This window comes from Miscanthus floridulus, chromosome 13 (genome assembly GCF_019320115.1).
Source record: "Miscanthus floridulus cultivar M001 chromosome 13, ASM1932011v1, whole genome shotgun sequence".
In the NCBI taxonomy this organism is placed as follows: Eukaryota; Viridiplantae; Streptophyta; class Magnoliopsida; order Poales; family Poaceae; genus Miscanthus; species Miscanthus floridulus.
In genome coordinates, this window is record NC_089592.1 from 61,374,118 (window position 1) to 61,400,963 (window position 26,846).

The 26,846-nt window shown below is 44.6% G+C and overlaps 2 protein-coding genes and 1 pseudogene across 3 annotated transcripts; all 3 read right to left on the reverse strand.

Moving 5' to 3' along the window:
• Positions 1-8,928: 8,928 nt before the first annotated feature.
• LOC136502010 (cytokinin hydroxylase-like) lies at positions 8,929-11,231 on the reverse strand. The gene is made up of 4 exons (XM_066497499.1): positions 10,949-11,231; positions 10,378-10,849; positions 9,809-10,229; positions 8,929-9,706 (listed from the first exon to the last, which is right to left on the reverse strand). The coding sequence occupies exons 1-4, from the start codon at positions 11,229-11,231 to the stop codon at positions 9,260-9,262; spliced, it is 1,623 nt and encodes a 540-aa protein (XP_066353596.1). The 3' UTR covers positions 8,929-9,259.
• Positions 11,232-12,469: 1,238 nt separating this feature from the next.
• On the reverse strand, positions 12,470-16,627 carry LOC136500783 (uncharacterized; annotated as a pseudogene).
• LOC136500781 (uncharacterized) lies at positions 16,557-23,018 on the reverse strand. Of its 2 annotated transcripts, XM_066496208.1 has the most exons (5): positions 22,863-23,018; positions 21,976-22,061; positions 21,470-21,814; positions 18,331-21,374; positions 16,557-18,219 (listed from the first exon to the last, which is right to left on the reverse strand). In XM_066496208.1, exons 1-5 carry the CDS (start codon positions 22,882-22,884, stop codon positions 16,983-16,985), a joined length of 4,734 nt encoding a protein of 1,577 aa, XP_066352305.1. In that variant the 5' UTR covers positions 22,885-23,018; the 3' UTR covers positions 16,557-16,982. The 2 variants fall into 2 exon arrangements, with proteins under 2 accessions (XP_066352305.1, XP_066352306.1); XM_066496209.1 differs by lacking the exon at positions 21,976-22,061 and having other exon boundaries at positions 22,863-23,000.
• Positions 23,019-26,846: the final 3,828 nt, after the last annotated feature.

The following is a 26,846-nucleotide window of genomic DNA, read 5'->3' on the forward strand; positions in this document are numbered from 1 at the left end:
AACCCATCTGTTGCTAGCGCAACACGTACATTACAAGCCTCAAGAGCTTTCTCACGATGAATCCCATCAAAGTGGGTCCATGCTTCACCATCGGATGGATGTACCATCTTCTCAGGACTGTATCGAGTGCCATTTTTGTGCCACGTCATCTATTTCGCGGTTTCCTCGGTCATGTATAGCCGTTGGATCCTCGGTAAGAATGGAAGGTACCGTAGGATCTTCACGGGGATCTCAAGCTGCCTCTTCTGACCATCACCAGACTCTACCTCCAGGTACCTAGAGGATTGACACTTTGGACAGTACTTTGCTTTCTCGTGTCCTTTCCTAAATAGGACGCACCCCTTCGGACAAGCATGTATCTGCTCATATGGCATCTTGAGTGCACAAAGGAGTTTCTGCGACTCATACATGCTCTTTGGCATAATGTGAGCTTCTGGAAGCAAGCTGCCAATAACTGCTAACGTAGCATCGTAACAATCTCGACTCATGCTAAACTGAGCCTTTAAGGCCATTACCCGTCCAATGGCATCCAGTTGAGAAACCTTTGTGTGGCCATGAAGGGGTTTCTGTGCCGAAGACAACATGTCATAATACGCCTTTGCAGTTGCCTCTGGCTCCTCCTCCCCACCTTCTTCACCTACATGTGCTTCGTGAAAGTCATTTAGCCAGTCACCTACCCCGGCATCAGCATCGAAATCTTCGACGCGTGCTCTCACGACCTCCTCTCTCATCCGATCGGCTTCACCGTGGTAGATCCACCGAGTATAATCTGCCGTGAATCCATTCTTGCAAAGATGAGTAGACATGACATCCTTTGGTTGTCGACGCCTGTTTGCACATCTACTGCACGGACACCAAATGGCTGACGCTCCTGGAACTAGGGCAAATGCTCTATCTATGAAAGCCTCCGTCTTCTCAATCCATTCATCAGTCAAAGCACGCTGACTTGGGCGACCCGTGTACATCCACTCACGGTCATCCATCCTCTGACACACACACACACACACACACACACACACACACACACACACACACATATATATATATATATATATATATACCAGCGAGACATTAAGAATCAATTGCATGTACATGATGTTCCTACCATCTAATAGGTCAGGATAGGTCCTAATCCCACCCGAGGATGCGTAGCTGGGGTTAGTCTCCATGGTCTACTCCGATCCGAGACAAAATTTTGGCAGCACCTTGTAACACCTCGGGTGTTTAAATGTTAAAATCTGACATGTCATCATATGCATTGCAACGCATTTGGCATTTGGTGAAAACTTTGATGTGCATTTACTAAAACAAGTTTACATTTGTGTAATGAGTGTTGAATTGTATTGTTTGACTCAAGTTCAAAGTTTGACTGGGTTTTGAATTTTTCGAGAAAACCCCGCGTTTCAACATGTAAACCCTACCCTGAAAATCTATTTCAAAATCTAAGCATATTTTGGGGTTGGGCCCAAAAGCAAAAGTGTAGAGCTTGGCAAGTTATACAAAGTTTGTTTTTGGAGTTTTTCAAGTTGTTTAGAAAATTTGAGAGTAATTTATGAAATTTGGCGAATGGCAAACTTGTAATTTCGATGAACAGTGTTCACCGCTCAAAGCTACACCGGCGGCGACCTTCGGTTTGCTTCCAGGCGCGATCGTGGCCGTCTTTGGCGTCGCGCTGGCGCGGTGAAGGCCACAGCGCAGCTTCCTTATGCTTCTGAGCTGCTCTATTTAGCCCAAGCCGTCGCCGTTGGCCCCGTTCTCTTGCTCTGTTTTCCCGACACCACCGCCATAGCTCCGGCGAGCCCGCACCGTCTCCCTAGCGCCGCGGTCGTCTTGGTAAAGGCCGTTCCAGTTCCGTCTTTCTCTTGCGCATTCATCCAGCCAACTGTGGTCGGCTGATTTCGCCGGGAACTCGCTGACCACGCTCTTCTTCCTCGCGGCCGGCAGAGTCCCCGTCGAGCGAGCGCCGTCGTGGCCAGTACTCTACGGTGAGCTTCTGATCTCGGGAAGCATTGTTTCAGCTTCTCCGTGATGCCGTGGTGCTTAATATCTTGTTGATTGCTCGTTTTGTCCACCACAGCCACTGGAACACCGCCGTCGTTATTGCTCGCACCGCCGTGATCGCTGTGAACGCCGCCCCGCTTCACCGTTGCTTCTCCGGCCTTAATTCTTGCTTGAACGTGTTCGTGGTGAGCTACTGGACCTTCCCATGCCCTCTGTTTCCCCGTTTTCGGCTTCGTTTCGCCGGCGTAACGTCGCCGAGCCACCGCATCCGCCATGGCCGACGCCAAGCTCGTAACTCGTAGTAATTCGTCTAGCTAGTGCCTTCAGTCGATGCGCCGTGATGATGTGGTCATTTTGGTACCTTGACCGTCGCCTTTGGACTCACCGTCGGTGAGTTTGCGCCGGTCAGCGCCGTCGTCGTCGTAGTCAACACGCGGGAGGTAGATGATGACAGGTGGGGTCCGATGTCAGTGACTCAGCGTTCAAATGGATTTTTTTCTATTTTCAGATTTAAATGAATAGTGTCTGTTTTTGTTATTTTTGTGTAGATTTATTTAGAGCTCCAAAAATTATAAAAATTTTTGTGTGATTTCTCTGAGATGTATAGTATTTAAGAAAAATATGAAATAGTGTTTTTCAGTAAGTTTTAAATATGATAAAAATTGCTCAATTTATTCATAAATGGATCTCCAGGATTTTTTCTAGGCTTATTTATTTATCCAAAAATTATGAAATTTGTTTTGCCACTTAGTTAACATGTAATGAACATGTACTAAAATTTTGGGCTCAATTAGAATAAGTTGATTTATTTCATAATTTTGAATTAAATAATTAATTCATAAAAGCAAATAGTAACCTTTAGTGATTTAGGTTTTGTTTGGAATTTTGGATTGAGTGATGACCTTGGGTCATTTGTTGTTAATGATCCTTGGCAGTTGATGTATGTGTTTACGAAAAAGAATTAGTTTGTTTGACTTGCAACTGTACCGCGAAGGAAAGTTGTATTCAAATTATTAATTTTTCATCCCTCATCGAGCATCATGTTTCGAATTCCGCATCATGTTAAACATGGCATTGTTATTACGTGTAGTGAACGAAGGTGAAAACGTGGTAGTTAATCAAGCTGTTGAAGAGGTTAATCCGTCTGTTGAGGTCGGGTCGAATACTTGTGTAACGTCGCAGGAACCGGACTTTTCCGTCAACGAAGGCAAGCCCCGGATGCATACAACCCTACCTTGTGTTTTATAAATTAATTTCGCTTTTGCTTTCCGTTACTGCATTAAGTAATTAGGAGTTAAGTAAAAGCCTAATTGTTGCATTACCACCCTTGTTATTCCATATTTACCATATTACCAGTTTTAAACTCGTATATGCCTAGTCTTGCTTAGCTATGCGTAGAACGATGAAAGTTGGGTGACTACCTGCCACCCGCAAGTTACAAATGGAACACTGGTTAACTATGTTAACATGTGATATGGGAATGTGGAGTAATAAATCTAGACCGGGCGGACTCGATGAGTGTGAGCCACAAGACATGGAGGTCTTGTGAGCGGGTTCTTTCCGCCTGTGTCGATTAAGGCACGTCCGTTGTTGAATTGCATGAGGTGAGAATTTGTAGTACTAACCACATACTCCGGTAAGCCTGAACTTGGCAATTCTATTACGAGAATGGCTACTCGCGCACTGGGAGTGGAGAGATGGCGGGAATAGCGTGTACCCTCGTGGCTGGAATGTGGCCGGATTTGAGGTGTGCTGTATTCTCGGGTGGCGCGGACCCGTTCTTGTTTTAGAGGATCCGAGGGTAGGTTGGTATATGTAGGTCGGGGACCTGCATATGTCGTGTGGTCTGGAATTCCCAGCTGGGTGTTAATCGGTTCGAATCGTCGTTGCTCCTCGGTTATGGAGACTCAACTCACTGTTCATCATCGTAGAATTAATAACCAGAACTTAAATAAGGCTTGTGAAGATGTTGGATATGAAGTTTCATGATCTCAGTGCGGATCGTGTCAGCTTTGTATATAATTCTCGAGAAGTTTTCTATATAAAGAATGTTGTTAAAAGAGCTTTTACGCAAAAGAACTTTGATCATTGTTAAAGCTATACCTTGAATCCTTGAGCCTGCATTACTGAGTCTATCAGTTAAGATTTCGGATAAGTCTTGTTGAGTACCTTTGTACTCAGGGTTCGTTGACCCCTTGTTGCAGGTGAGCCTCATGAGCAGATCTGTTTTGGATCGTGCTGCATGACTATCGTTCGTTCTGACGATGAGAATTAAATGTGTGATCCTTGGGCAGGATGTTTATTTTGTGTGTTAAGTATATGTTAGTTATGCCACTCTACTACTACTATGGTTTGTAATAATTATGGAACTTAGTTTGTAAGGTTTGAAACAACTGTTTGTAAAACTATGTTATTGTAAGACTTCCGCTGTTTTTACTCTGGTTTTGATATTTGAATAAATGTTGTAATACTGCAATGACTCTGTAACGTGATCCTGCTCGGAAATCGTGGATGATTCGGGGTTCCCCGAGGACACCGACAGTCTTTTTAAGTTATTGGAAACATATGCATAAATGTCAAAGGTCGTCGGACAGTGACAGGTGCATGTGGGCCCTATAACTTAGGAGGTTCTGCCACACACCTCCCCGTTGTTCTCCAAATACACGTCTCGGTAGGGAGATTGTGTATTCGGAGAACAACAGGGAGATGCTGCCGAAACTCTGCCTCGGAACGGAGTAGACCACGGAGACTAACCCCATCTACGCATCCTAGGGCTATCCAAAAAACGTGGACAATTCGAAACAGATACGGTTATCGACATGCAAAGAGCTGCATATTTCTAACCGTATCTCTTTCGAACGGGAGACGCCTAACCGGGTTACGTGCTCTACAAACATGCATGATACAGAAAAGAGGGGTGTTTTATGCCTTACCTCGTTGTCCCGCAAACAGGAGAAGCCTCAACCGCTACAAGGTCCACGGAACACCAACAAACAACCAGAAGCTTCAGTCCTCCCTAAAAGAATAAGTCTGTTCAAATTTAAAATATCTTATATTTAACCGAATTTATAAGAAATAGTATCAACATGTATGAATTTAACCACCGACAGCAAGCTAGACTTTGCCTTTGACCTAAGTCACTGTAAGCCAAAACTCCTATCCAGTCATCATGTTCATCCAATCATGGACCACCACATCACTTGTCAGCTTCCAATTGAGCCCAGTCAGCAGCCGGACATGGCAATCTTGTAATATATATACCTTCTATCAGTCAAACTAAAAATTGTTTGATCTAGCACTATTCTAGAGTTACCTTCTATCAGCTAGTTAGTGTCATACAAAGTAGACTGCGTCCTCGTTCATCATCATTAGGTTACTGAAATCGTATACAAGACTAATAAATCCTCATGATGCGATTGGCTACTTTAGCAGCGATAGATCGTCATTGTTACGACGCATTATTGACTAGCTTGAAACGGTAGAAAAACATACGTACTCTCTACTATACGTTTCCGTTTTCAAACATGATCGCAGCACCAACAAATTAAATCTTCAATCTCTTACTTTATAATGCACTTAGCTTAGGCTATATCTATATATATATATATCCTGCACAGCCAGCAACGTTTGTACATGGCTCATTATTGATGGGCAATTCACGTCTCATGGAGGTGCACTTTCTTGGTTTCAACAGAAACATACTACCTGACTAGGTCACATGTACTGTTCAGACCCAAAAAAGAAACAGCAGGGGATGATTGCACTACCATATGTAGACCTCTCTCTATAAATATTACTGCAGAAGAATTTCAACGGCCTCAGTGTATACCAGTGCAGTGGGCCAGGTGGTGGTGTTGAGGCTTGCAGCGACTGGCGGCTCAAATCTGAACCTTTTGTTGTTGCTGCTGGTCGGAAGAAGGGAGGACCTGCTGCAGCCTGCACAACAAGGAAATGCGTGAGTAGAGCAATTGGTCAAAGTAGTAGCTAGAATATAATTAATATACTGGCATCCTCACTCACTCCAAAATAAAATACTAGAATAAGACCGGCCACCAGTACTATCTATGTCGAATTTGCATCAGGAGAATTGAACTCTAGAAAGGCAGAGCTGTGTCCATTTGCATATGTACACCCCCATAATTTTTGCAAAACAATCAAAGTTAGCAGGCATAATACATGCATAGTTGCATATACACTTGGAACTAGATGATCAAGATTTAGTCTTCAGTGAAAAGGAAAAATTCAGTTTTCAGTGAAAAGATCTTGGTCCTGGTAACAACAAAGTGGTTAGTTACAGGAATGTCTCTCCCGTATATTCATGACTCTAGCCCTTCTCTTCCTTTGCCCTTATTCAATCCACTAATGCTACTGCTGGTGCTGGGCATCACGCACAGCTTGCAAGTGACAGCATGCTTTGGCTTCTACCCTTACCACACAAGAAGAGAAAGTGAGGCTGTAACAGCTAGCAGTAAAGCAGATCTCTCTTTAGCCTGAGTGGTGTCATCTCATGCTTGCCATTGCAACTGCAACTGCACTATAGCCTCAAATGGCTTTATTCTCCTTCACTTCACCAGGATATGATCTAGTTAGCATCTTTTTCTCCACATCTATAACAGGATTGACCTTGCGCATCTATCCTCATTGGATGGCACCAGTAGTGTGTCACCAACAACTAGCTCAAATGGAAAATCCACAGGATTTTATTTTAAGATAAACAACACACACACACACTAAATGGCCAAGAGAACAGCTGCTAGTCCACCAAGTGAGCTTTGTAAAGACAGACATATGACTATATTCATAGGCATGCTACAACTAGGAAGTCATACTTGTTATTGATTTCAGCTATCAATTATAGAAGTCATTTTGTTCAAGATGGACCTAAAAGTCATACATGGATGTGGTTTAAAAAAGCAAACAGGCATAGTTAATGTTGAACGATCAAAATACCTTATTTTTTTGAACATTTGATACTTTGTATTTCGACTGGGAGCGAGGGAGTATTTATTTTTGTCTTTATTTACCAATAATCATCCTTCAAAAGTTGGCCAACCATAAGACTCGCACCCATGATCACGCATACACAATGAAAGACATGCTCAAAAGAGGAATATCTAGTCCATTCCTCCCTTCTGGGTTTCAAAACGATATTTACAAATCAACTGTAGATTAAACTTTAAGCAATCAGACTTCAAAAGGCAAATCTGACTCAAAAAAGGATATCAAGGACAGTAGGAACATAATCAGACTAATAATCACAAATCATGACAACCTGCTAACACCAATTCAAGCATTCATCAGCCATCAACTCTAATTTATAAACTATCTCCATCCTCAAATGAACAGCTATTTTTGAAATCACTCTGATGGTGTCTAAGTAGGACAATATGAGAAGCAGTGAGAATACAATGGGGCTTACCGGAGAATGGGGGAAGCGGTGGGATCCTGCGGTGGGCTCCTGCGGCGATGGCGAAGTCTCAAGGTTCTCTCCACAACCCTAGGGCGGTTTCGTGGGCGTGCTCGCGCTCGCGCTTGGTTTCGCGGCAGGGACAGGGGCGTGGGCCAGCCAGTGGCTGTGGCAGACCGGCCGGGCGGGGGGGGAGGTCGACGGCCGGGCGGGCGGGCGGGGTGGGGAGGGAGGGGGCCGCGGAGTGGGGAGGGAGGGGGGCGCGTGGGGGGGAGCTCGACGGCGGCGGGCGTGGGGAGCACGATGGAGTGGGGAGGGAGGAGGGCGCGTGGGGGGGAGCTCGACGGCGGCGCGAGGGGAGGGAGGTCGACGGCGGCGCGAGTGGGGAGGGAGTGGAGTGGGGAGGAATGGAGAAATGGCCAGAGCTGGCCCGCGGCCTATCTATTTTGCGGCCTGTTTGCCGAGTGTCGGCCCAATACGACACTCGGCAATGTTTTTAAAAAAAAATTCCATCAGTTTGCTGAGTGTCGGCCGATGGCGCACTCGGTAAACTACTTAAAAATCCCTATTCTCCCTTAAAAAATTCCATCAGTTTGCCGAGTGCCATCTATGCAGCACTCGGCAAACTTATTTCTATATTTCATGCTACCCTTTTCTTTCCTCTACTTAATTATTTTCCTCTATTTCATGTTTCACTAATTTCATGAAATGAACTTGCATTACACTTTGTTAGGTGCACTCACAAATGTATATTTCAAGCTTGTACAAAAATTGGACTATTATTTCCTGTGTTTGTATATCACGCATATAAAATTCAATAATTGCGACGAAAGAATAAAAATTACGAAATGGCTTCGAAAAATTGCCAAAAATTCACAAGAAGTGATCTTTGTTCTCTATTATATATACAAAAAAAATTGAAGTGAAACTCCAAATCGACATTCAAATTGTCTCCTCATCTTACTGGATCTTTCTCACATCTCAGAAACTTCTCCGGAGATGATCCGATTTGTAAGCAACGTACGAGTCAACTTTGCCGAAACACTCTCAATTTTTTACCATAGCCTCCACGTATGATATCATGACAACTCGATGAATTTCATGATTTTCAGACTTCGTTTGTTTTTTATAGAATTTTCAGACGTTTCCGCCACGCGTTTCTGCTCATGTTTCGCGAACACAATGTTCGAGATTTCTGGTCTGGCCTTGGATACGATATCAAAACAAACTCAGTGAAAAGAATATCATTTTTTATTCACTTTTTTCGGATATTCGAAGCACTTGCAGTTCAAATCCAAAAAATTACCGAAAATTCATTTGACTAAAATAAATTGATGAAATATAGTAAAATAACTCAGAAATGTACATTACTTGAACAGAGAGCAACAGGTATTGTAAGACAACAGTACAAAAAGTTTGGGGGGGCAAAATCAAAAAAAAAAAATTTGTTTGCCGAGTGTAAGATTCTGACACTCGGCATATAACACCGTTTGCTGAGTGTCAAAAGGTGATACTCGGTATCGATGTGTGTTTGTCGAGTGTTGTATTTTGGCACTCGGCATATAGGATAACGGAGATCGACGGTGTTATTGGACATGATGTTGCCGTGTGCCTATTTTGTGCCAAGTGTAGGCACTCGGTATAAACTGTTATGCCGTGGGTTTTATTTTGCCGAGTGTCGTCTTTGGGACACTCGGCAAACACCATGTTTGCCGAGTGCCCGAAATCGTGCCCACGGCAAAGGTGGGGACACTCGGCAACTTAGGTGTTTCCGGTAGTGTATGTTCCAAAATTGTGAACAACTAACCAAAAACCCCAATAGCAAACAAGCCCAAACTTCGGCGAGGCCTACTAGTGCCGCGTCAACGGCAGCAGGCGCACGGGCACACCGTGGCGCGGCCGGAGCGTGAGCACGTTCACGGGCGCGTGGCGGTACTCGTCGGAGATGCCGAAACGGAAGCTCGCGAGCAGCACGGCCAGCACTACCTTGGCCTCGACCATGGCGTAGGCCTGGCCGACGCAATTGCGGGGGCCCGACGCGAACGGCAGGAACCGCCCCGCCCACGGCCGGGCCCGCCCCGGCGCGAACCGGTCCGGCCTGAACTCGTGCGCGCCCGCTCCCCACACGGCCTCGTCGTGGTGGATGGCCAGCACGGGGATCCACAGAGACGCGCCCTTGGGCACGCGCAGCTCGCCGGCGCCGGAGCCGGAGCTGAGCGTGATGTCCTGGAACGCCATCCGCGGCAGCAGCGTCGCCGGCGGGTACAGCCGGAGCGTCTCGTTGATCACCATCTGCAGCTGCGGGCATGCATGCACCACCAAGCCGTTACAATTGGCCAGTGGCTGGCAAGCGTGGACGGAATAATGGATCGCCGGATCAGAGTCAATGGCTTGGCTTACCACGGTGAGCTTGGGGAGGTGGTCGGCGGTGGGCGGGGCGTCGCCGCAGACGCTCGCTACCTCGGCGCGCGCCTTGTCCTGCCACGAAGGGTTCGTGGCGAGCAGCATGATGGCCCAGGTGAGGAGCAGCGCCGACGTCTCGTGCCCGGCGAAGAAGAACGTCTTGCACTCGTCGATCATCGTCTGGGCCGACTGGGCGTCGTACCCCAGCTCGCCGTCGTTGCCGGACTTGGTCCTCGCCTTCTTCTCATTCTTCTCCATCTCCACCAGCAGCATACCGAGGAGCCCCATGCCGCACGCCGACGACGGCGTCCGGCCCTCGTCGGCGATCTCGCGGCTGCGCTGGATGGACTCCTTGAGCAGCCGCTCCAGCTCCCCGTTCAACCGCTTTATTTCCCGCCTGTATTTGCTTGGGAAATACCTGCAATTTATTTAATAAAAAATATATTTAAAAACTGGTGAAAGGCGTGTGTACACTGACAGGAAGGGCCCAGTGACGCTTTTCAGTGCGGCGGCCTGGTCCCACTTGTTAGTGATGCTCTCAAAAAAAAAAAGGTACTAGTGCTCACTGGCTGCCAGGGACCCAGAGGTAGCGGCTGGAGCGCGCCGTGAGCCGCTGCAGCTCCTCTATGAGGCGGAAGATGCGCTTGCCCGTGTCGTAGCTCGTGTCGAACTCGGTGCGCGCGATGATGTCGCCGGCGAGCCTCGCCATGTGCGCGCCCACCTCCACCTCGTTGCCGCCGCGCGCCACCGCCTTCCGCAGCGCGCGCACCGTCTGCCGGGCGCACTCCACCATGTGGCCCACCCTGCCCCTGAGCCTGTCGGCCATGAACGCCGGCGCCACCACGCGACGCTGGTGCGACCATGTGGCGCCGTTGGACATGATCAGGCCGCGGCCGATGAAGTGCTTGGCGCCCTGCCGCTGCAGCCACGACTTGCCGGTGACGTGCGCGTGCCTCGACGACAGCAGCTCCCGCACCATGCCCACGTCCGTCACGCACACCCGGGGCTCGCTCCCGTACCAGTACACGAACAGCCTCCCTGCACAGGCGCAAGCAAGCAAAAGCCTCCTCCGGTCAGCTCCGCCTCAGCGAACCAGCACCGGCCGGCCGGCAATGTGTCGTGTCGTGAGCTACTCACCGTACATCTTGGACCACAGTACATAATGGGGCAGAAGGCGGCCGACGATGTCGTGACTCAGGGAGCTCATGTCACCGGCGGTGGCCTCGGCGACGAGGGTAGAGACGTCGCGGAGGTTCCCGACGAGGAGGCGTGGCGGCGGGCCGTGCACGCCCTGGCCGGCCAGGATTGTCCGGATCCTCGCTGGCGTGAGGTAGTAGCAGGAGACAGTGATCCATGCCGCCCTTGTCAGCAAGAACAAGAGTGGCAACGCGAGCACGAGGACGACCACGCCCAATGCCATGCTGGCCTTGTTCCGTTCGCAGCTGCCAGTGCCAGTGCCAGTGGCAGCTTGCGCTAGAGCACCCTGCATGTGTGTGTGTGTGTGTGTGTGTGTGTGTGTGTGTATATATATATATATATATATAACGAGGTGGAACATCCAATGCGCAACTAACAAGGCTAGCTAGCAAGTTTTGTTCGCTCAGTTGGTCCCATCGTTCATTCGCTCGAGGTTTCACCTTTTGTTCGGCCTATTCGTGAATTTCAAAGGAAACAATTCAAATTCAGTACTGTGAAACAAACATGATGCCAGTGTTTTGAACAACCTGCAGTTTCTTGTTTGTTGGTTACATTTGTTTGTTTACACAACGGTAGCGATCAACTATGCGGAAGAAAGTAGTTTTTGACCGACTTTGAACCGGAAAGCAGAGGCCAATTTGATAAATTTGAGAGTTAGTTTGTGGTGCGTTAGTGGGGGGAGGGAGTGCTTGGGCATAAAGTGGCAAACCGGCATGGTTAAGATAACTGCATTAGTTAAGTACAACTGGTGTGGCAATCAGTCCTGCCACTAAGTGAAAAGAAGCAGCATATCTTCAATATTGAAACAGATTGTTTATGGCCAAGGCATCTCAGTTGATACCTTCATTTGGGCTTCTGGGTTTTCATTAGAGTCATGATAAGCATGCGGTGGGTGGGGTACAAATATCTGGTCAGTTCATTCAGTTACCACAATTCACAACTGCAGAAGAAACAAGCTTTTTTTTTATCTGAATTCACAACTCACATTTGAATCATGGTAGTCATCAGTTCCTGTAACCAAAGGTTGAAATCCACTTCAAACAAGATTATATGTGAATTCAGCAGTTGAAAAAAAATGCCTGTTGTGCAAGCATATGGCAAAGTCAGTCATTCCTTGAAAGAAATATTTCTGTGTGACTTTATTCTATTCTGTTCACTTTCAGTCATCACTAGTACCATATATGCTCTGTTACAAGGAACATTGGTACTGTCCACTTGATACAAGTAGCAGAAAACTATTGTGGTCACTTCAGATGGGTGTGACTTAGGGAAGAGTAGTCTCTTAATAGGATGTATCACAAACCTCCAGACACCACATAGAGGTCAAAGGCCACAAGGTCTTTTTCAGTGAGTTGATTGAATAGAATGCACCTGAAACTGAAAGTTGGAGGCTGAGATTATAATAAAATTCATTGAAATAAGTCCTCACTCGGTTTTGGATGCAGCTTAAAACTCAAGCCAGGCGGATGGATGTATTTGGCCTCTGAGCCTCATTCCTGTGAAACATGCACTGCACCTCTTCACATGTCAAGCAGTTTCTCTTCGCTTCAGAGTGTTGTATACTTCCCACTGAACTTCAGCGGAAGACTTGTTCTGCTGGCCTGCTAAATACTAAGCCGGTGACTCTTGAGAACAAGAAAGCGAGGATGCCATGCATATACGTTTTCATGACAACGATATTAGATATGTAACAATTTATTTCAATCATTTTCCACGGCACATTTTGCGAATATTTGATTTCCCAATTTATTGCAAACACGTAGCTAATGTCCCCCAAAAAAAGTCTGGTGTTGCGAAGTGTACCAAAAGTCCAAAACTGAGTGGCAAAAACTGGCAGTTGTTCCACAATGTCGGTGCTTTGTTGAATCAAGAAGGGGCGTAGACTACTAAGACTTGATCGAGACGAGAGCTTTGCATTTCTTCGACAGCAACCAGGTGACAGTGGCTCCTTTTTTTATTCACAAATGATATGTAAAACTATTCAACTGAGCACACATCTCGAAAACAAAAGATTGCTTATATTAAGCACATTTGACATCATTAATTTAAAAAAAGGCCTTCGCGAGCGTTTATGATGGAGATAATTTACTGCACATGTTACGACGCATTATCGTGAAATTTATAAGCAAACATGTTGCAAATATCACGCCCAGCTTGAGAAGACGAAAGCTGGCAAAACATATTCTGCAGACACAGACGTGATCTAGCAGTACGCCAGATAGATTTAGGAATCTTTGCTCAGGGGCGCAAACCGCAGAGAGACCTGATTCCTGAAACCAAATAGCGTGTTTCCAACATCTTTTCAGTGACAACTAGCCACCATGAAACCGTCTGGATGGTCCAGGAGCCGCATCACAGTCACACCTCCGGCATTTTCCGGAATAGGCTTGAGAGGAGCAAATGCTTGCAACAAGTTCAGGAGATTCTCATCCTGGCCTGCTTCAAGATGGCATGTGCAAGCTTTATTCCAAGCTTCTGCAATAGAGCTGCGGGAGGTGTCCCACAGATTGTTGTGAGCCAGTGTCTGCTTGTTCCCAACACCTGCAGAAATAACTAAGCTACAAATCAAAAGGATCATAAAGTGTATCAGATCAATCTTACAACAAAGATAGGTAAGTTCAGAGTCATGTCTATTATATATATTATTTTAAAAGAAAAAAAAAACAGTTCGACAAAATGTAGGTAAGTGGAACACATGCTGCAGCAATTGACCTCAAACTAACTCAACAACATATTTAAGTAACAGGATCCAAGGTCTAAGTTTTCAGCTACAACCTCACGCTTTTCGCCCTGAACTTGAATTTTTATCAAAAACCAGAAACTACAGGTCGGTTTAAAATCAGCAAATCTCTCTTGTTGACAACCATGAATACAGCTTGTGTTCTGATGAACAAGTGTTGCCATCAGCTCCCTAGAGGAAGGGTGCAGAAAAAAAAAGAATGAGAGGACAACAAACTGAAACGCCACTGCCATGAGGTAACAGAGGCTTTGCGTTGCAAGCAATCAAGCAACAACAAAGCTGCCATGCAGGTATCTTGGATGCTGGTTTGATCCATAGATAATGATGATTGCAGTGGAACCATCGGTGTTCCCCTTAAATTTTCTTTTCTATGGTCCAACGTCCTTCATGATAACACCTGGTGCTAATTGCAGGGAACACCAGTTAAAATCCAAACTACTGGTTATCACTTGCCAGCTTCGTCACCCCTGGCCCCCAGACACCTAGTGTAGCAGCCTAGAATGTGGTGAATGCATTCAAAGCTAAAGAATTATTAAGCTTCTAAAAGTTTTTCTATGCACTACAGCTGCAGTATCGAAGAATCGGATTAATGAATAGTACAAGCACTATTTTTTTTCATTTCTAACCCATTTTGTTACCTTTCCTAGTTTAACCACCGCAATTTGGCATACACATACTGGTACCATGATAACAAAGGGATCAATTGAGATGCAGAATATGACATCCATCCCTTTCAAATATGAGTAACAAATGTGTACAATCACTAGTGACAGCATGGAATCTTACTTGGAATTTCAAGTTATTCATCTTCATCATGCACACAACAAAACTAGGGCCTCCATCTTGCCATCAAGCATAAAAGAGTCACAAGTTCCAGAAAATTGCCACCATCCAAAGCACATAAGTGGGGAAAAAATCAACCATTTCACTTTCATGTAATGGATTTATGGATTCAGGAGTGCAGCATTAGGGCAAATGGCTCACATACTAATCCTAAGTGAATAGGATTAGCATGCCTCAATGACCACGCATTGACTTCGCCTGAAGCATTGGACCAATGACCACGCATTGACTTCTGTGTACCATTAGTGCCACAAAGACATTTGGTGGTCTTATTCGTGCATATCACGATGGGGTCTTCGACTAGGGTCAGGGAAGCCGTAGAGGGACCTGTGGCTGGATTGAATCCTTAGTCCTTAGGGATAGAAATATCCTCGTCTACTTAATTTAACTAAGGACCTCAAAGATCACGCTGGGCATTACAATCAGCAGGATAACTGTCTTCACATACATTAGCATCAACACTACAAAAGCCATGTTGCAAAACATTATAACGAAATATGGACTATTGAACCAATTAAGCCCATACGAGGCATATGGTTGCCACACAAACCATATTTATACTAGAAAGAAATGCACCACTGGTCCAAACTTTACCCACATTCTCATTTGGGTCCATGAACTCTCAAAGTGATAATCTGGGATTCTAGGTCATTCAATCCTTTCCACTTTTCAACTGGTTCATTCTAATCATGGACCTGAATTCAACTTCGAATGAACCACTTGAAAAATTAAAGGACCCATATGATCACTTTGAGAGTTTATGGACCCAAATGAGAACAGGAAAAGTTTAGGGACCCAGAGTGTATTTCACTCTCTATACTACTAGTATTAGACAAGATTGCAGACAATTGTGCAGGTGAAGGGGAAAAATAACATGATGATTGATAACTTTCTCCATGTTAGTTATGCTGCCTATAATATGAAGACAGTATATAAAATGTATCCAAAGATAAGATAGTAAATGGACATTTGCCCTACTCAGCATGGGGTAGTTATGCAAAAGCATCCATTTTGAGCTGAATGGATTCAAATGTTCAAGAAACACAACAGACTTACAGTGCTTAGGTTCATTACATTAACCAACTTAATATGATTTACACATTAACAAAGCAGGCATGCTGACAGAAATAACCAGTCAAAAAAAATGTTATTTAATTCTTGACAATTTCTTATGCATTTTGAAATGGTACAATTTTAAATCCATTATATTATATATATGATATATGTAATATGTATTGTGTATACATGCCAAGAGTCAACCATGCTGTACTCACTCTGTTTACCAATTGTCTACTTAAATTATTACTGTTCCATCTTAAACCATCGTATATTATGCCACAATCAGGTCAGCACTTCTTGGCCAATTTGACAAGACACAATGTGGCAGCTCTGCATTCATAACCATTGGATCACGTAATGTGTGACAGTAAACAAACAGCCGTAATATGCTAATACTGCCTTAATTCAGGTGGTGGTCGAGCCTGTCCCTTATTCCCTTGTATACATTTTTTTTTAAATGGCATGCCAATCCTTGTAACGGCAGGAATATTGATGGTCGGAGACTTCCTCCAGTACTCCAGAAAGCAGTCATTATTATAAGTACTAAAAAATGGAACAAAACTAATTATGGCCAAAATACCTTGGTATCCTATTTGATGTACAAAAGGTCAAAAGCACTAAGCCAACCTTTCTCCTGAGAAAAAGACATCAAAGTCAGTTTCATGACATCGAAGGAAAATGTAGAGGAAAGAAGAAATTTATCAGTTTCATGACATTGAAGGAAAATGTAGAGGAAAGAAGAAAATTGTTCACCTCACAGCTGGTCCAAACTTTGAGCAGAGTTTAACATGGTCACAGGCCACTGTAAATTATTGTATATTCAACAACACATGGAATACTGTACACTGGCAACGGGATAATACAAAATGCCAGATGAAAAACATAAGTGTAAAAAGTACACAAGTGTTTGAGCTCAAAATTAATTGATTCATCATGTTTAAATGGACCTCGTACAGGGATAATGCCCATTGAAAAAAGCAAAAGGGATAAACATGAGAAAGTATCAGAAATAAAAAAAAAAAAGAACAGCTATAATAAAGCTGAAAGGAGTGATTGTGATTCTGCTACCAACATAAATATTTACAAATTGAAACAGGAAAATTATGAAGTTAATCTGAATTCACCCCTACAGAAGTGCATGGTTCCAGTATTTCTGTCCCTTGAACATATGCAGCATAAGCAGAAAAAAGCAGTGCTGCCAAGAGAGTCTTCTATCAAATCCCTATGATTGAACTCCATCAAGGATTTGCAACATTTTCCGGTTCAATCATCCAGACAGATCTTTAATTTCCATTTTAGTCCTACAAGGCAAATTCACAGCCAGCTAGTCAGCTATCTCTCAAAGCTTCTGTCAAATCTCCGAGGACTCGCCCTCCTTTGGAGTTCTGGCGATCTGGGAGCAGAAATACGAGTCCGAAATTTATCTCCAGTATTATTTCTGAATTGCTTTACGGCACCACTCCGGTCATATGGCTTGACAGAATGATTCGCATATCTATCAGTGTATTCCCTTTCATCTTCACCATTTCTGTCATGCTTGTTTTCCCTATCATAACCATAAAGACGTCTTCCTTGTGTCGGACGGTAGAATTCTCCAGACCTTGGTCGTCCTTGGGAGTCCATTGCATCAAATCTGACATTCCGTGAGGCAATTCTCAGGGGTGGGCTTCTCCTTGAATATCTTTTATTATGATCATCAGAAATATCTACTGCTGAACCGTTCTTTCCATCAACCCATGTTGAAGCATGCTGGGAGTAAGTGTTGTTTCTTGATAATGGACTGTAATGTATAGCTCGATCATCATATCCAGGTTGTCTCTGAGGTGAAGCCATTCTAACAATTCTACCTTTAGCCATGTGATTAGGTGGAGATCTACTATGCCTCCGTAAAGTTGAACCTCCATTTGCCATGATCTTGCTTCTGTTCCTAGGTGCCCAATCATGTGGGGATCGAGACCTGGACCCAGAAGGAGATCTGCTGTGAGCACGGGAAAGGTTAAGTGATGCTCTAGACGTTGGGGTGCCTCGTTGTCTACTGGACAGTGAGCAACGGACAGAACTCAAATTTCCATCAGTAGTATGATCTTTCTCCATCTCAGGACCATATCGACTGGACCGGTTACTATTTGCACCAAAGTGGTGCTCTGGAGATGCTTCCCTAGCATGCACGGGACCTCTGGACATCCCGCAAGCTCCATCCCTGTCAATTGGGGAACCCCGTCCAGAAATCAGGCGGCCTGAGCTACTTAAAGTATTTCTCATCCTTCTGGGCATCTGACCAGCATTTGCAGCATCAACAGCTCTTACTAGAGTGCCATCACGTGCAACAACAAAGCCACTGCTTTCCATCTTTGCGACAGCAGCTTCTGCAGCATTCCTTGGACCTGATGGGCCATAATTATAATATTCAGGTGATTTGCGCTGAGTAGAACGAGGATATTTGGAATTTTCCACCCACTCCCCCCGGCCGATTGTCTGAACATGCCGCAATGCGCCATACATGCCATGCGATCTATGAGAGTCCATTGTCCTTTCAGATTTTGAGCCTGAGCCATAACCATCGTCAGATCTGCATAAAATAAGGGGTATCAAGATCTTAGTCAATGGTGTCAAGACACTGAAATCATTAGGAACTGAAAAACCTGCAAGACTATAAAACGAAGTCACTAAAAAATTATACCTGCTCAGTTCATTCCTCTGGGGTCTGTCAAATGATTTTTGCCGCTCCACTCGTTGAAGATCTCTATTTGATAGTCCCTTTTTTCGCAGTGACTCATCATCTCTAGCTGCATCTGAGCTCAAAACACACCGGTTAGACGAATCAGTCACGTCCCTTGCATCATGTTGAGAGTGCTTTTGATCTTCAGGCTTCATATCCCAACCTGTGTTCTTCATTCTGATATTTAACATATCATCACCTAAGGCATCATTGCACCTTTCAGACTGGCTGACTGTTGTAGCAGATCTAACTGATACACGGCCTGTGTTTGACCCATACATCTTAGTATCACCTCTCGAATGAATACTTTGAGCCTTTCCATCAGCAATAGGTCCACCATCTAAGCAGTTTGTTAACCATGAACGCTTAGATGAGACAGGTGAAACAGCAACGTCTTCCTTTCTAGATTGTGTTCCATTGTAATTAGCAACAGGAATAACCACATTCTTTGCAATAGAATCAGTATGGAGAGGTGCGAGGCCAGGAGTGGCTTCTTCATTCTTGTAATCTGATACCTGATAATGCCAATTGACAAGTTTAACTCCTTCATATCCATCACCCACCCAATAACAATCACCAGATTCTCTAAGTTCCCCATCCTCATATTGAGAATCATCCTCCTCAACATCAACTTTTTCAACCCCAGCTACATTTTTGCTAATATGTGATGTGTCAGTTTCATAGCATTGATCTAAACAAACATTTGATACGACCTTCCCAAGCTCATTTTCGCAACCATTCTGGTAGCTGTGTGCTGCAGCTTTTGAATCCACAGTGCTGCCCGCATCAGTAATAAATTCCGGTTTGTGGCATTCTGAACTGGGGCCAGGAACCTGAGGAGCCGCATCTGAAATGCAATATGTCTCTAAAGTGCTACTGTTGGCACAAGTAATTAAAGAATCTTTTGAATTAATCATTGTAACAGGACCATCTTCTTCATGTGCATGAGCCATATCACAATCAGAAGATCCATGATTGTCCTCTGGATGAGTGAGATCTTCTGCATCTTTGGTTCTTTTGTTGGCATAAAATATATCAGTTTCATGTTCACCCTTCTTACTAGTTCCTGAATCAACATCCAAAAGCTCCTGGTTCTTAGATTCAGATATGCTTTGTTCAGAAGCTTCTTCAAGCTTATTATCACTCCAGCGAAAGTCAGCAACCTTTTTATGGAAAGTGCCAACTGTTGAAAGGTTTGTGCTTTCCTCAGAAACTAATCTGCTAGACAAAGGCTTTACTGTGGTGCCCAATTCACTTGTTTGGAGTGAATTATTTCCAACGTGGACATTCATAGAAAACATATCAGACAGACCTTCAGAATGAACAGGTTGGGGATATGAACCATCGATTTTCTCCACATTCGCAGCTGAAGCAAAATGCTCCATGATAAGAGCTGGCTCTAGATCAGATCTAATGTGTGAATCCATAACGGTTGTTGGAAGGTTTGTGCTATCCTTAGAAACTAATCTGCTAGCCAAAGGCTTTAATGTGGTGCCCAATTCACTTGTTTGGAGTGAATTACTTCCAACGTGGACATTCATAGAAAACATATCAGACAGACCTTCAGAATGAACAGGTTGGGGATATGAACCATCGATTTTCTCCACATTCGCAGCTGAAGCAAAATGCTCCATAATAAGAGCTGGCTCTGGATCAGATCTAATGTGTGAATCCATAACGGTTGTTGGAAGGTTTGTGCTATCCTTAGAAACTAATCTGCTAGCCAAAGGCTTTAATGTGGTGCCCAATTCACTTGTTTGGAGTGAATTACTTCCAACATGGACATTGATAGAAGACATATTAGACAAACCTTCAGAATGAACAGGTTGGGGATGTGAACCATCAATTTTTTCTACATTTGCAGCTGAAGCAAAATGCTCCATGATAATAGCTGGTTCTGGATCAGATGTAATGTCTGAATCCATAACAGAAGCAAACCTACTATTCTGCTGGTCAGGCAAATCCATTGTTTCTGCAAGGGCATCGTTCCCTACAGATCCATATTCCAATAGCTGCAAGTTTTGCAAAGGGTGAGACGAACCGGCAGCAGGACAATCGCATGTATCCTTTGTATTAGCAGACACATGTTTTAGTGCATCAGCCATATGAATTGTGTTAGTAGAGTGATCAGCTAAACTACCATCTCTTGACTCAAAATGATGAGGTGTCCCTGGTTTGTTCATGTCATTTCTAGCATCATCATGATCAATTACAGTAGAAACTAAAGGATCGTCAACATCACCACAATCAGTGTCCCATGCCTCCATGGCAACATTAAGATCCCAGTGCAGCCTAGAATCGCGAGTCGCATTGGCATGGTTGGTTTGCACAACTGTATCCTGTGAGCATCCTATAGTTTTTTCTGGATTGTCTGAGCGGTTTGCAATTGCAAAACTTGAAGACTTAGCATCAGAAACAAGTTCTGTTTTGTTTGCACTGTTCAGTGCAGAATAGGATGAACAATTAACCTTGGGAGCATATGCCGATTCAACAAGATTTTCTGAGATAGTTGGTGTGGCAACAAATAAGGACTTCATATCTGGAGCAGAATTAGAAGACCCGAGAGGCCTATCATATATGCAATGTGAAGTACCAGGAATATTTAACTTATCCTCCATGTTATGTAATAGACTCAATTTGCTGCTACTAGTAGTATTTTCCATTTCTGGTGGGTGAGCTAACTTTGAGCATTCCCCATTTAATAATTCACCACCCATCTCACTCTCACAAGCAGCAGAAGCTAGTATATCAATACCAGAAAAATCATCGGCACCAAAACGGCCTTTGTTTTCCTCCTTATATTCAATTCCTTGCATCTTAAGCTTGCAATGCTTCTCATATGATCTGACAGCTTTAGAAGAGCTTCCCAGTATCTTCTCATATGGATCCACTAGCAATGGAGTTGGTGGAGGTGATGGAGAACAATCCATATGAAATCTCCTCTTTTTTATAGGAACATTTTCCATGGGATCACTAAAGCGTCTACCGAGAATGGATACTCCAAGCTGCAAAGACACAATATGATAATTCAACAATTTTGTCATTAAAGGATGCATTGACTAAATTATTTCATTGTATTTCAATGGAGAAAAGTAAGAACCTTCTCAGATTCAGAGACTGCAGCATCTTGTGACATCTCTTGATTTGTAGCACAGCCAAATAAATAGAAAGATCCAATTCCATCCCTGCTTGTTTCTTCGCCAAAGGAGGTCCTTGCTCTCCTGGTGGCTCTTTGCCTTCTGTTTCCAGTCTTCCATCTAACCTCAAGATCTAAAGGCCTTGGGAGCTCCAAGCCCATATTCTTAAGCTTGCCGCTACACGATGGCCCACCTCTGTCTGCTGTTGATTCACCAGTACAGCCTTTGCAGGTCATTGAAATATCTGTGTTCTCAAGATTATGAGGCGATGAAGATGATAGCCTTCCAGTGCAAGCGCAAAATTTGATCTGTAAATTAGCCAAGCTAACCATAAGATCCTGAACAGCAGAAAGTGAAGAATACAATGAAGAAAATATTGGTATTTTAGCAAACTGATCTAAAACAAGCTTTTGGCTAGGCACAGTCTATGAAAGATAGAAACCACTGTGTTCGCAAATTGTATGCATACCATCAAATTTGATGGTCTTCCTGCTATTGCTGTGGAAACAGGTGAACTATTCATATCAACCGCACCCTTGGATCCAATTGATCCCTCTGGAAAACAAAAACAACATAAGGTTGGTATATTGAGCACCACACCACCAAAGCTTATGGTACTGTTTGAAGAATAATAGCATCAGTCCACATAGCATGCACATAAGCAAGAGGTAAAAAAACTATAGAACGCCTCCGCAGCCTTGCCACCACCACTGGTCACCCATCATCAGCCACTACTTGAACCCTCCCAGTGCAATTCAGAAAGAAGTTCCAAATTCCAGGTTCCAGCCCAGTGCATATACAAACAAGCAATCTTATCCTGCAGCACACAATGAAAGCCAGAGGCTAAACCAAAACCAATGTCCTTCTGCCTGAGTTGAACCCAGTACCCACGAACTAACACAACAGCTCCTTGCCAAATCAAATCAACAGCCTTCTGCCGTCAGCTATCGGCCTTCAGACCAGAGAGCACCAATTTCCCTCCTTTTTGGAAACAACTGATTCCACGTAAGGCAGGTAGATCTGGAATCGGGTCGAATTTCCGATGAACACCTCCTTCCAGCGGACCAGTAGAGACGACGAAGAACTGCTGCAAGCCCGTTAGTTGACCAGAGGAGAAATCCGCGGTCAACAGTCCAGGATCCCTGAGACAAAGCAGATCTGAAGTCTGACGGGCGAGAAACTGTCCTTCATCCACACCACATGAAGAAACCAGAGGAACCCAGGGTGATCTCCGTGGCGGCGGCGCCGGCGGCAGAACCACACCCCCCGCCAAATCGGGGCGTCGGGGCAGCGGCGGCCGGCAAAGCAGCAGCCGCGGAGTGTACTCAGATTTCTAAGATCTAGGATTGCAAATACCTTTTGCTCCAGCTTTCCTCATCAAAACCAGCGCCGCCGCGTCCGCGTCAGCCTCTCCCTCCTGTCCACGCTCCTGCGCGTGAGTTCCCAGGACTCAGCTAGAAGAATCCGAACCCTTCCGTCCCATGGCTTCCCTCACTCCCTGGATTCCTTGCGGGCGCCTGGGTGTGAAGAAATTCCTGGCGGCTCCTCCTCTTTTTGGCTTTTGACCTCTGGCCGCGCCGGGCCAGGCCGATCGATCGACAACGCCTGTTCCCTGCCGCGGCTTCCGCTGCTGTCTCCGCCGATGCCGCCGCAGCCGCCTCGCCGTCGCCGCCGGTGGCGATTTTTTTTTTATTTTTATTTGGACCCCTTCCTTGTGCGTGCTACTTCGCCGCCTGCGGGTGGGAGGAGAAGACCAAGACCATGTTTTTCTGTAATTTTGCCAGGGCGCCGTATTAATACTCCCCCACTTGTGTTTTTATTCTCTCTCGCTTGGTTTGGGCATGGACGCGAATCCGGTCTAGGATGGACGGGATTGCCCTCCATAGTACAAAGCCCCGCATGGATTATATTATTATTAATTACTCTCTTCTAGATGAACCGTATTTAGCTGTCGGATCCGTAGCAAACGCACAGGATTCGTTAACGAGTGTTTTTAAGCTGGGGCCTGTTAGGAACGCACCATTTCGCAGAAATCGCGCCGAAGTTCACAGGAATCAAAACCTAAGGCAGGTTTGGAATGCAGGATTTTTTCTTATTCCTGCGTTTTTCTGTGAAATTGAACTGATTCCTGTGAAATTCCTGCGTTCCAAATAGGCCCTAAACATTGTTCAAGAAATATTTCACAAAAAATGCATAAATAGAAAAAAAAAATCCCGTATTTCAAACAGGCCCCGATACAATATATACAATATACAGAGTATAGCACAAATGATTTTTTTCATACAATGTTAAGCATGGACAAAAAAAAAGCTTGTACCTCAGTTGATGGCATAGCTTCGTTCTAAACATGGTTTTAATAAGACAGATTTGGGCGTGGGACACTTGAAAAACATGTAATTAGCTACGACACACCGCTAACTGCGATATTGGCTTCGGCCCACTCGAAAATCATTTTATTTTGCTGTAACACACCGTCTCTATTAAAATATAATTTTCACTGGGTACGAGAGAGACAAGATAGGGGGAACGACATGTTTGCGCTCATCTTCTTGCTATAGTTGCTCTAAAAATTTATACTAAGCTATGGTTGATTTTGGCACTATGGCAGCTACTGCTGCTATATCATGTTTTAGTGCCACCAAATTGCTTAGTTGTAGCGCACATATAACGGCGCTACTTTGGTTTGAGCTAGTAGGAATCAATGAGACGGCGTTAGTGAAAACCCACTAAGCGGCTAAGTCCACTAAGGTCCGAAACAAATGGTATTGGATATATGGGACCGGTTACCGCCTGTGTTCCGGCCCAAGCCTGACAACTAGGCCGAAGACAATAAGGGTGTGATTGGTTGGCATGCAAGCACCGGCCCTGCCCCTGAGCTTTGCGACGATTGATTGGCTACATGCTCGCTGGGGCCTAGCCCACCGCATGCAGCAAGCCCCGCCGAGCCAGGCCGCGGGAAACGAGAATCCATTCCGTTTCATCCAAGCCAGGCTCGCGCGGCGCGGGCGTGCGGTCTTTCTTACGCTGCTTCTCTCTAGGACGTCCCAAAAACCTGGACAACCAATCAGGCCCCGTTTAGATGCGAATTTTTTTTGCTTTTGGCTACTGTAGCACTTTCGTTTGTATTTGGCAAAAAATGTCCAATTATGGACTATTTAGGCTTAAAAGATTCGTCTCGCCAATTACGGGCAAACTGTGCAATTAGTTATTCTTTTTACCTACATTTAATGCTCCATGCATGTGCCGTAAGATTTGATGTGACGGGAAATCTTAAAAAATTTTGGATTTTGGGTGGGATCTAAACAGGGCCTCAATCGCGCGGTATAGTCTGGCCTCAGCGACACAAGCAACCAAACACTGTTGCCTGCACACGCAGAAGCTGGCCTCCGTCGGCCTGGCTCTAAGGAATGAGGCTCATGTACACCGACGTATCAGTAAACACATATGTTAGCCGATCAAGTTGTTAAGCGTAGACAGCCTATATTTTGATATCCGAAAAATATGATCGAATGATATGTTATATTTTCTACGTAACAAGGAAACATATCTGTTACCCGATCGGGTCTATTGTAACCATAGCCCCAGGCTATATAAAGAGGGGTAGGGACCCCGATGAGAATCATATTCCTTTACATTCTAGTGCATAGCTATAATCAACAACCCCTATAACCAAGCATACGAATACACAGAGATCCACTTCAAACTGGATATAGGGTACCATGTACCTGAACCAGTATAATCCCTATGTCTTACGTGCTACCCATCTGATTCCCATTAGGCAAATACGCTGATTTGTATTGCCGGAGTAAATACTTTCGATAGTTGGCGCTCTAGATAGGGGACTTTTACGCAAATTCGTTATGTTTTAGATGGGCCTCATCACCAGGATCGATGATGATGCCGACCAGATGCAACTAGGAGACAAGATCGCTTCTGGCGGCCTGGGCTTCATCGCCGACCGGTTCGGGAACTTGCGCCTACAAGACCTCGAACCACCCACACAACAGGATGAGTAACCGCCCACCTTCTGCATGTTCCTCAACGGGCTCAAAGGTGCCATGGAGGCAGGGCCAATCGCCTTGGCCCACCACATGAACCTCTACGCTAAGGAAGCTTTCTCCAAGTTCAGTCGAGAGCATAGTTTTTAAGGCGGTAAGGCGAGGTGTAGGGCTCCACCCCCTTCTAGACGCCTAGGCGAGTTAGGCGCGTGGCGAGGCGATGCCATATACATACTCTAATCTTCCATAGGATAGCACAAACATACACTTATACATACCTTTCTGCTGCCAATTTTGGAGCCCATGTAGCAGTGATCCTCCTGTTTCTAGTTGTCTTCTTCCATGTGCCATACAGCCCCTAACAAGTTTCAACATGTGTGACTCATTAATATAATTATGTAACAGAAATACTTTGTAATCAGATTAAATATGGATAGTGAAATACCTTTTGATGATCTGAACTCTCTTTTCTTCTCCCAAACAACAAGCTGCATATGCAATAAGGAATTTAGCAACAGCAAGGAAATTTAGCAACAAAAGACACAAGCAAATATCAATATATCATCATTACATCAGCCCATAAACTTAGATAAGAGTCTTAGTGGCATAGTTAGCCACATTACAAACATTCCAGAAATATAGATAAGAGTCTTAGTGGCATAGTTAGCCACATTACAAGTAGTTCACAAATATAACTACATAAGATAGTCTTAGTGGCATAATTAGTAGTCCACAGCCACAATTACATAACATAGCCGAACCATCAAAAGTTAGAGTCTCATGGCATGCTAAGTAGTGCATAAGTACAACACAAAAGTAATTTTAGTGCAGATCTGAAATCTGCTAGCAGCCAACTCTCAACAGTCAATATTCGTCATCAAACTCATCAAGGATGTTTGGAGCCTCCATGTTTTCGCTGCCACCGTTGGAGCCATTGGGATCCTGCTCACAATCACTCACATCAGCATCGTCATGTAGATCTTCCTCTTCTTCTTCTTCATTGGCCAAACCTAAGTCTTCTTCAAGTTCAGCCAACCTTGTCTGTTCATTTCTTGCACGTTTGCTGCTGGCATTCCTTGGAAGATTGCAGCCTCGCAGCGAGTTTGATGCACCAACAGCTTCATCCATATGTTCCCATGTAAGATCATTACCATTGTCACCATTTCACACCCACAGGCACCTTAAGGATGAACATAGGAGGAGTCCGCCCACTCATTGTCCCAATCAAACTCCTCAATGATCAAAGGATAAATTTTTTCCCTTTTTTCTCACGCCTTAACTAAAACCTGATCTTCATCTTTCGGTTATAGGAAACAAACATAATGTCATTTAATCACTTATG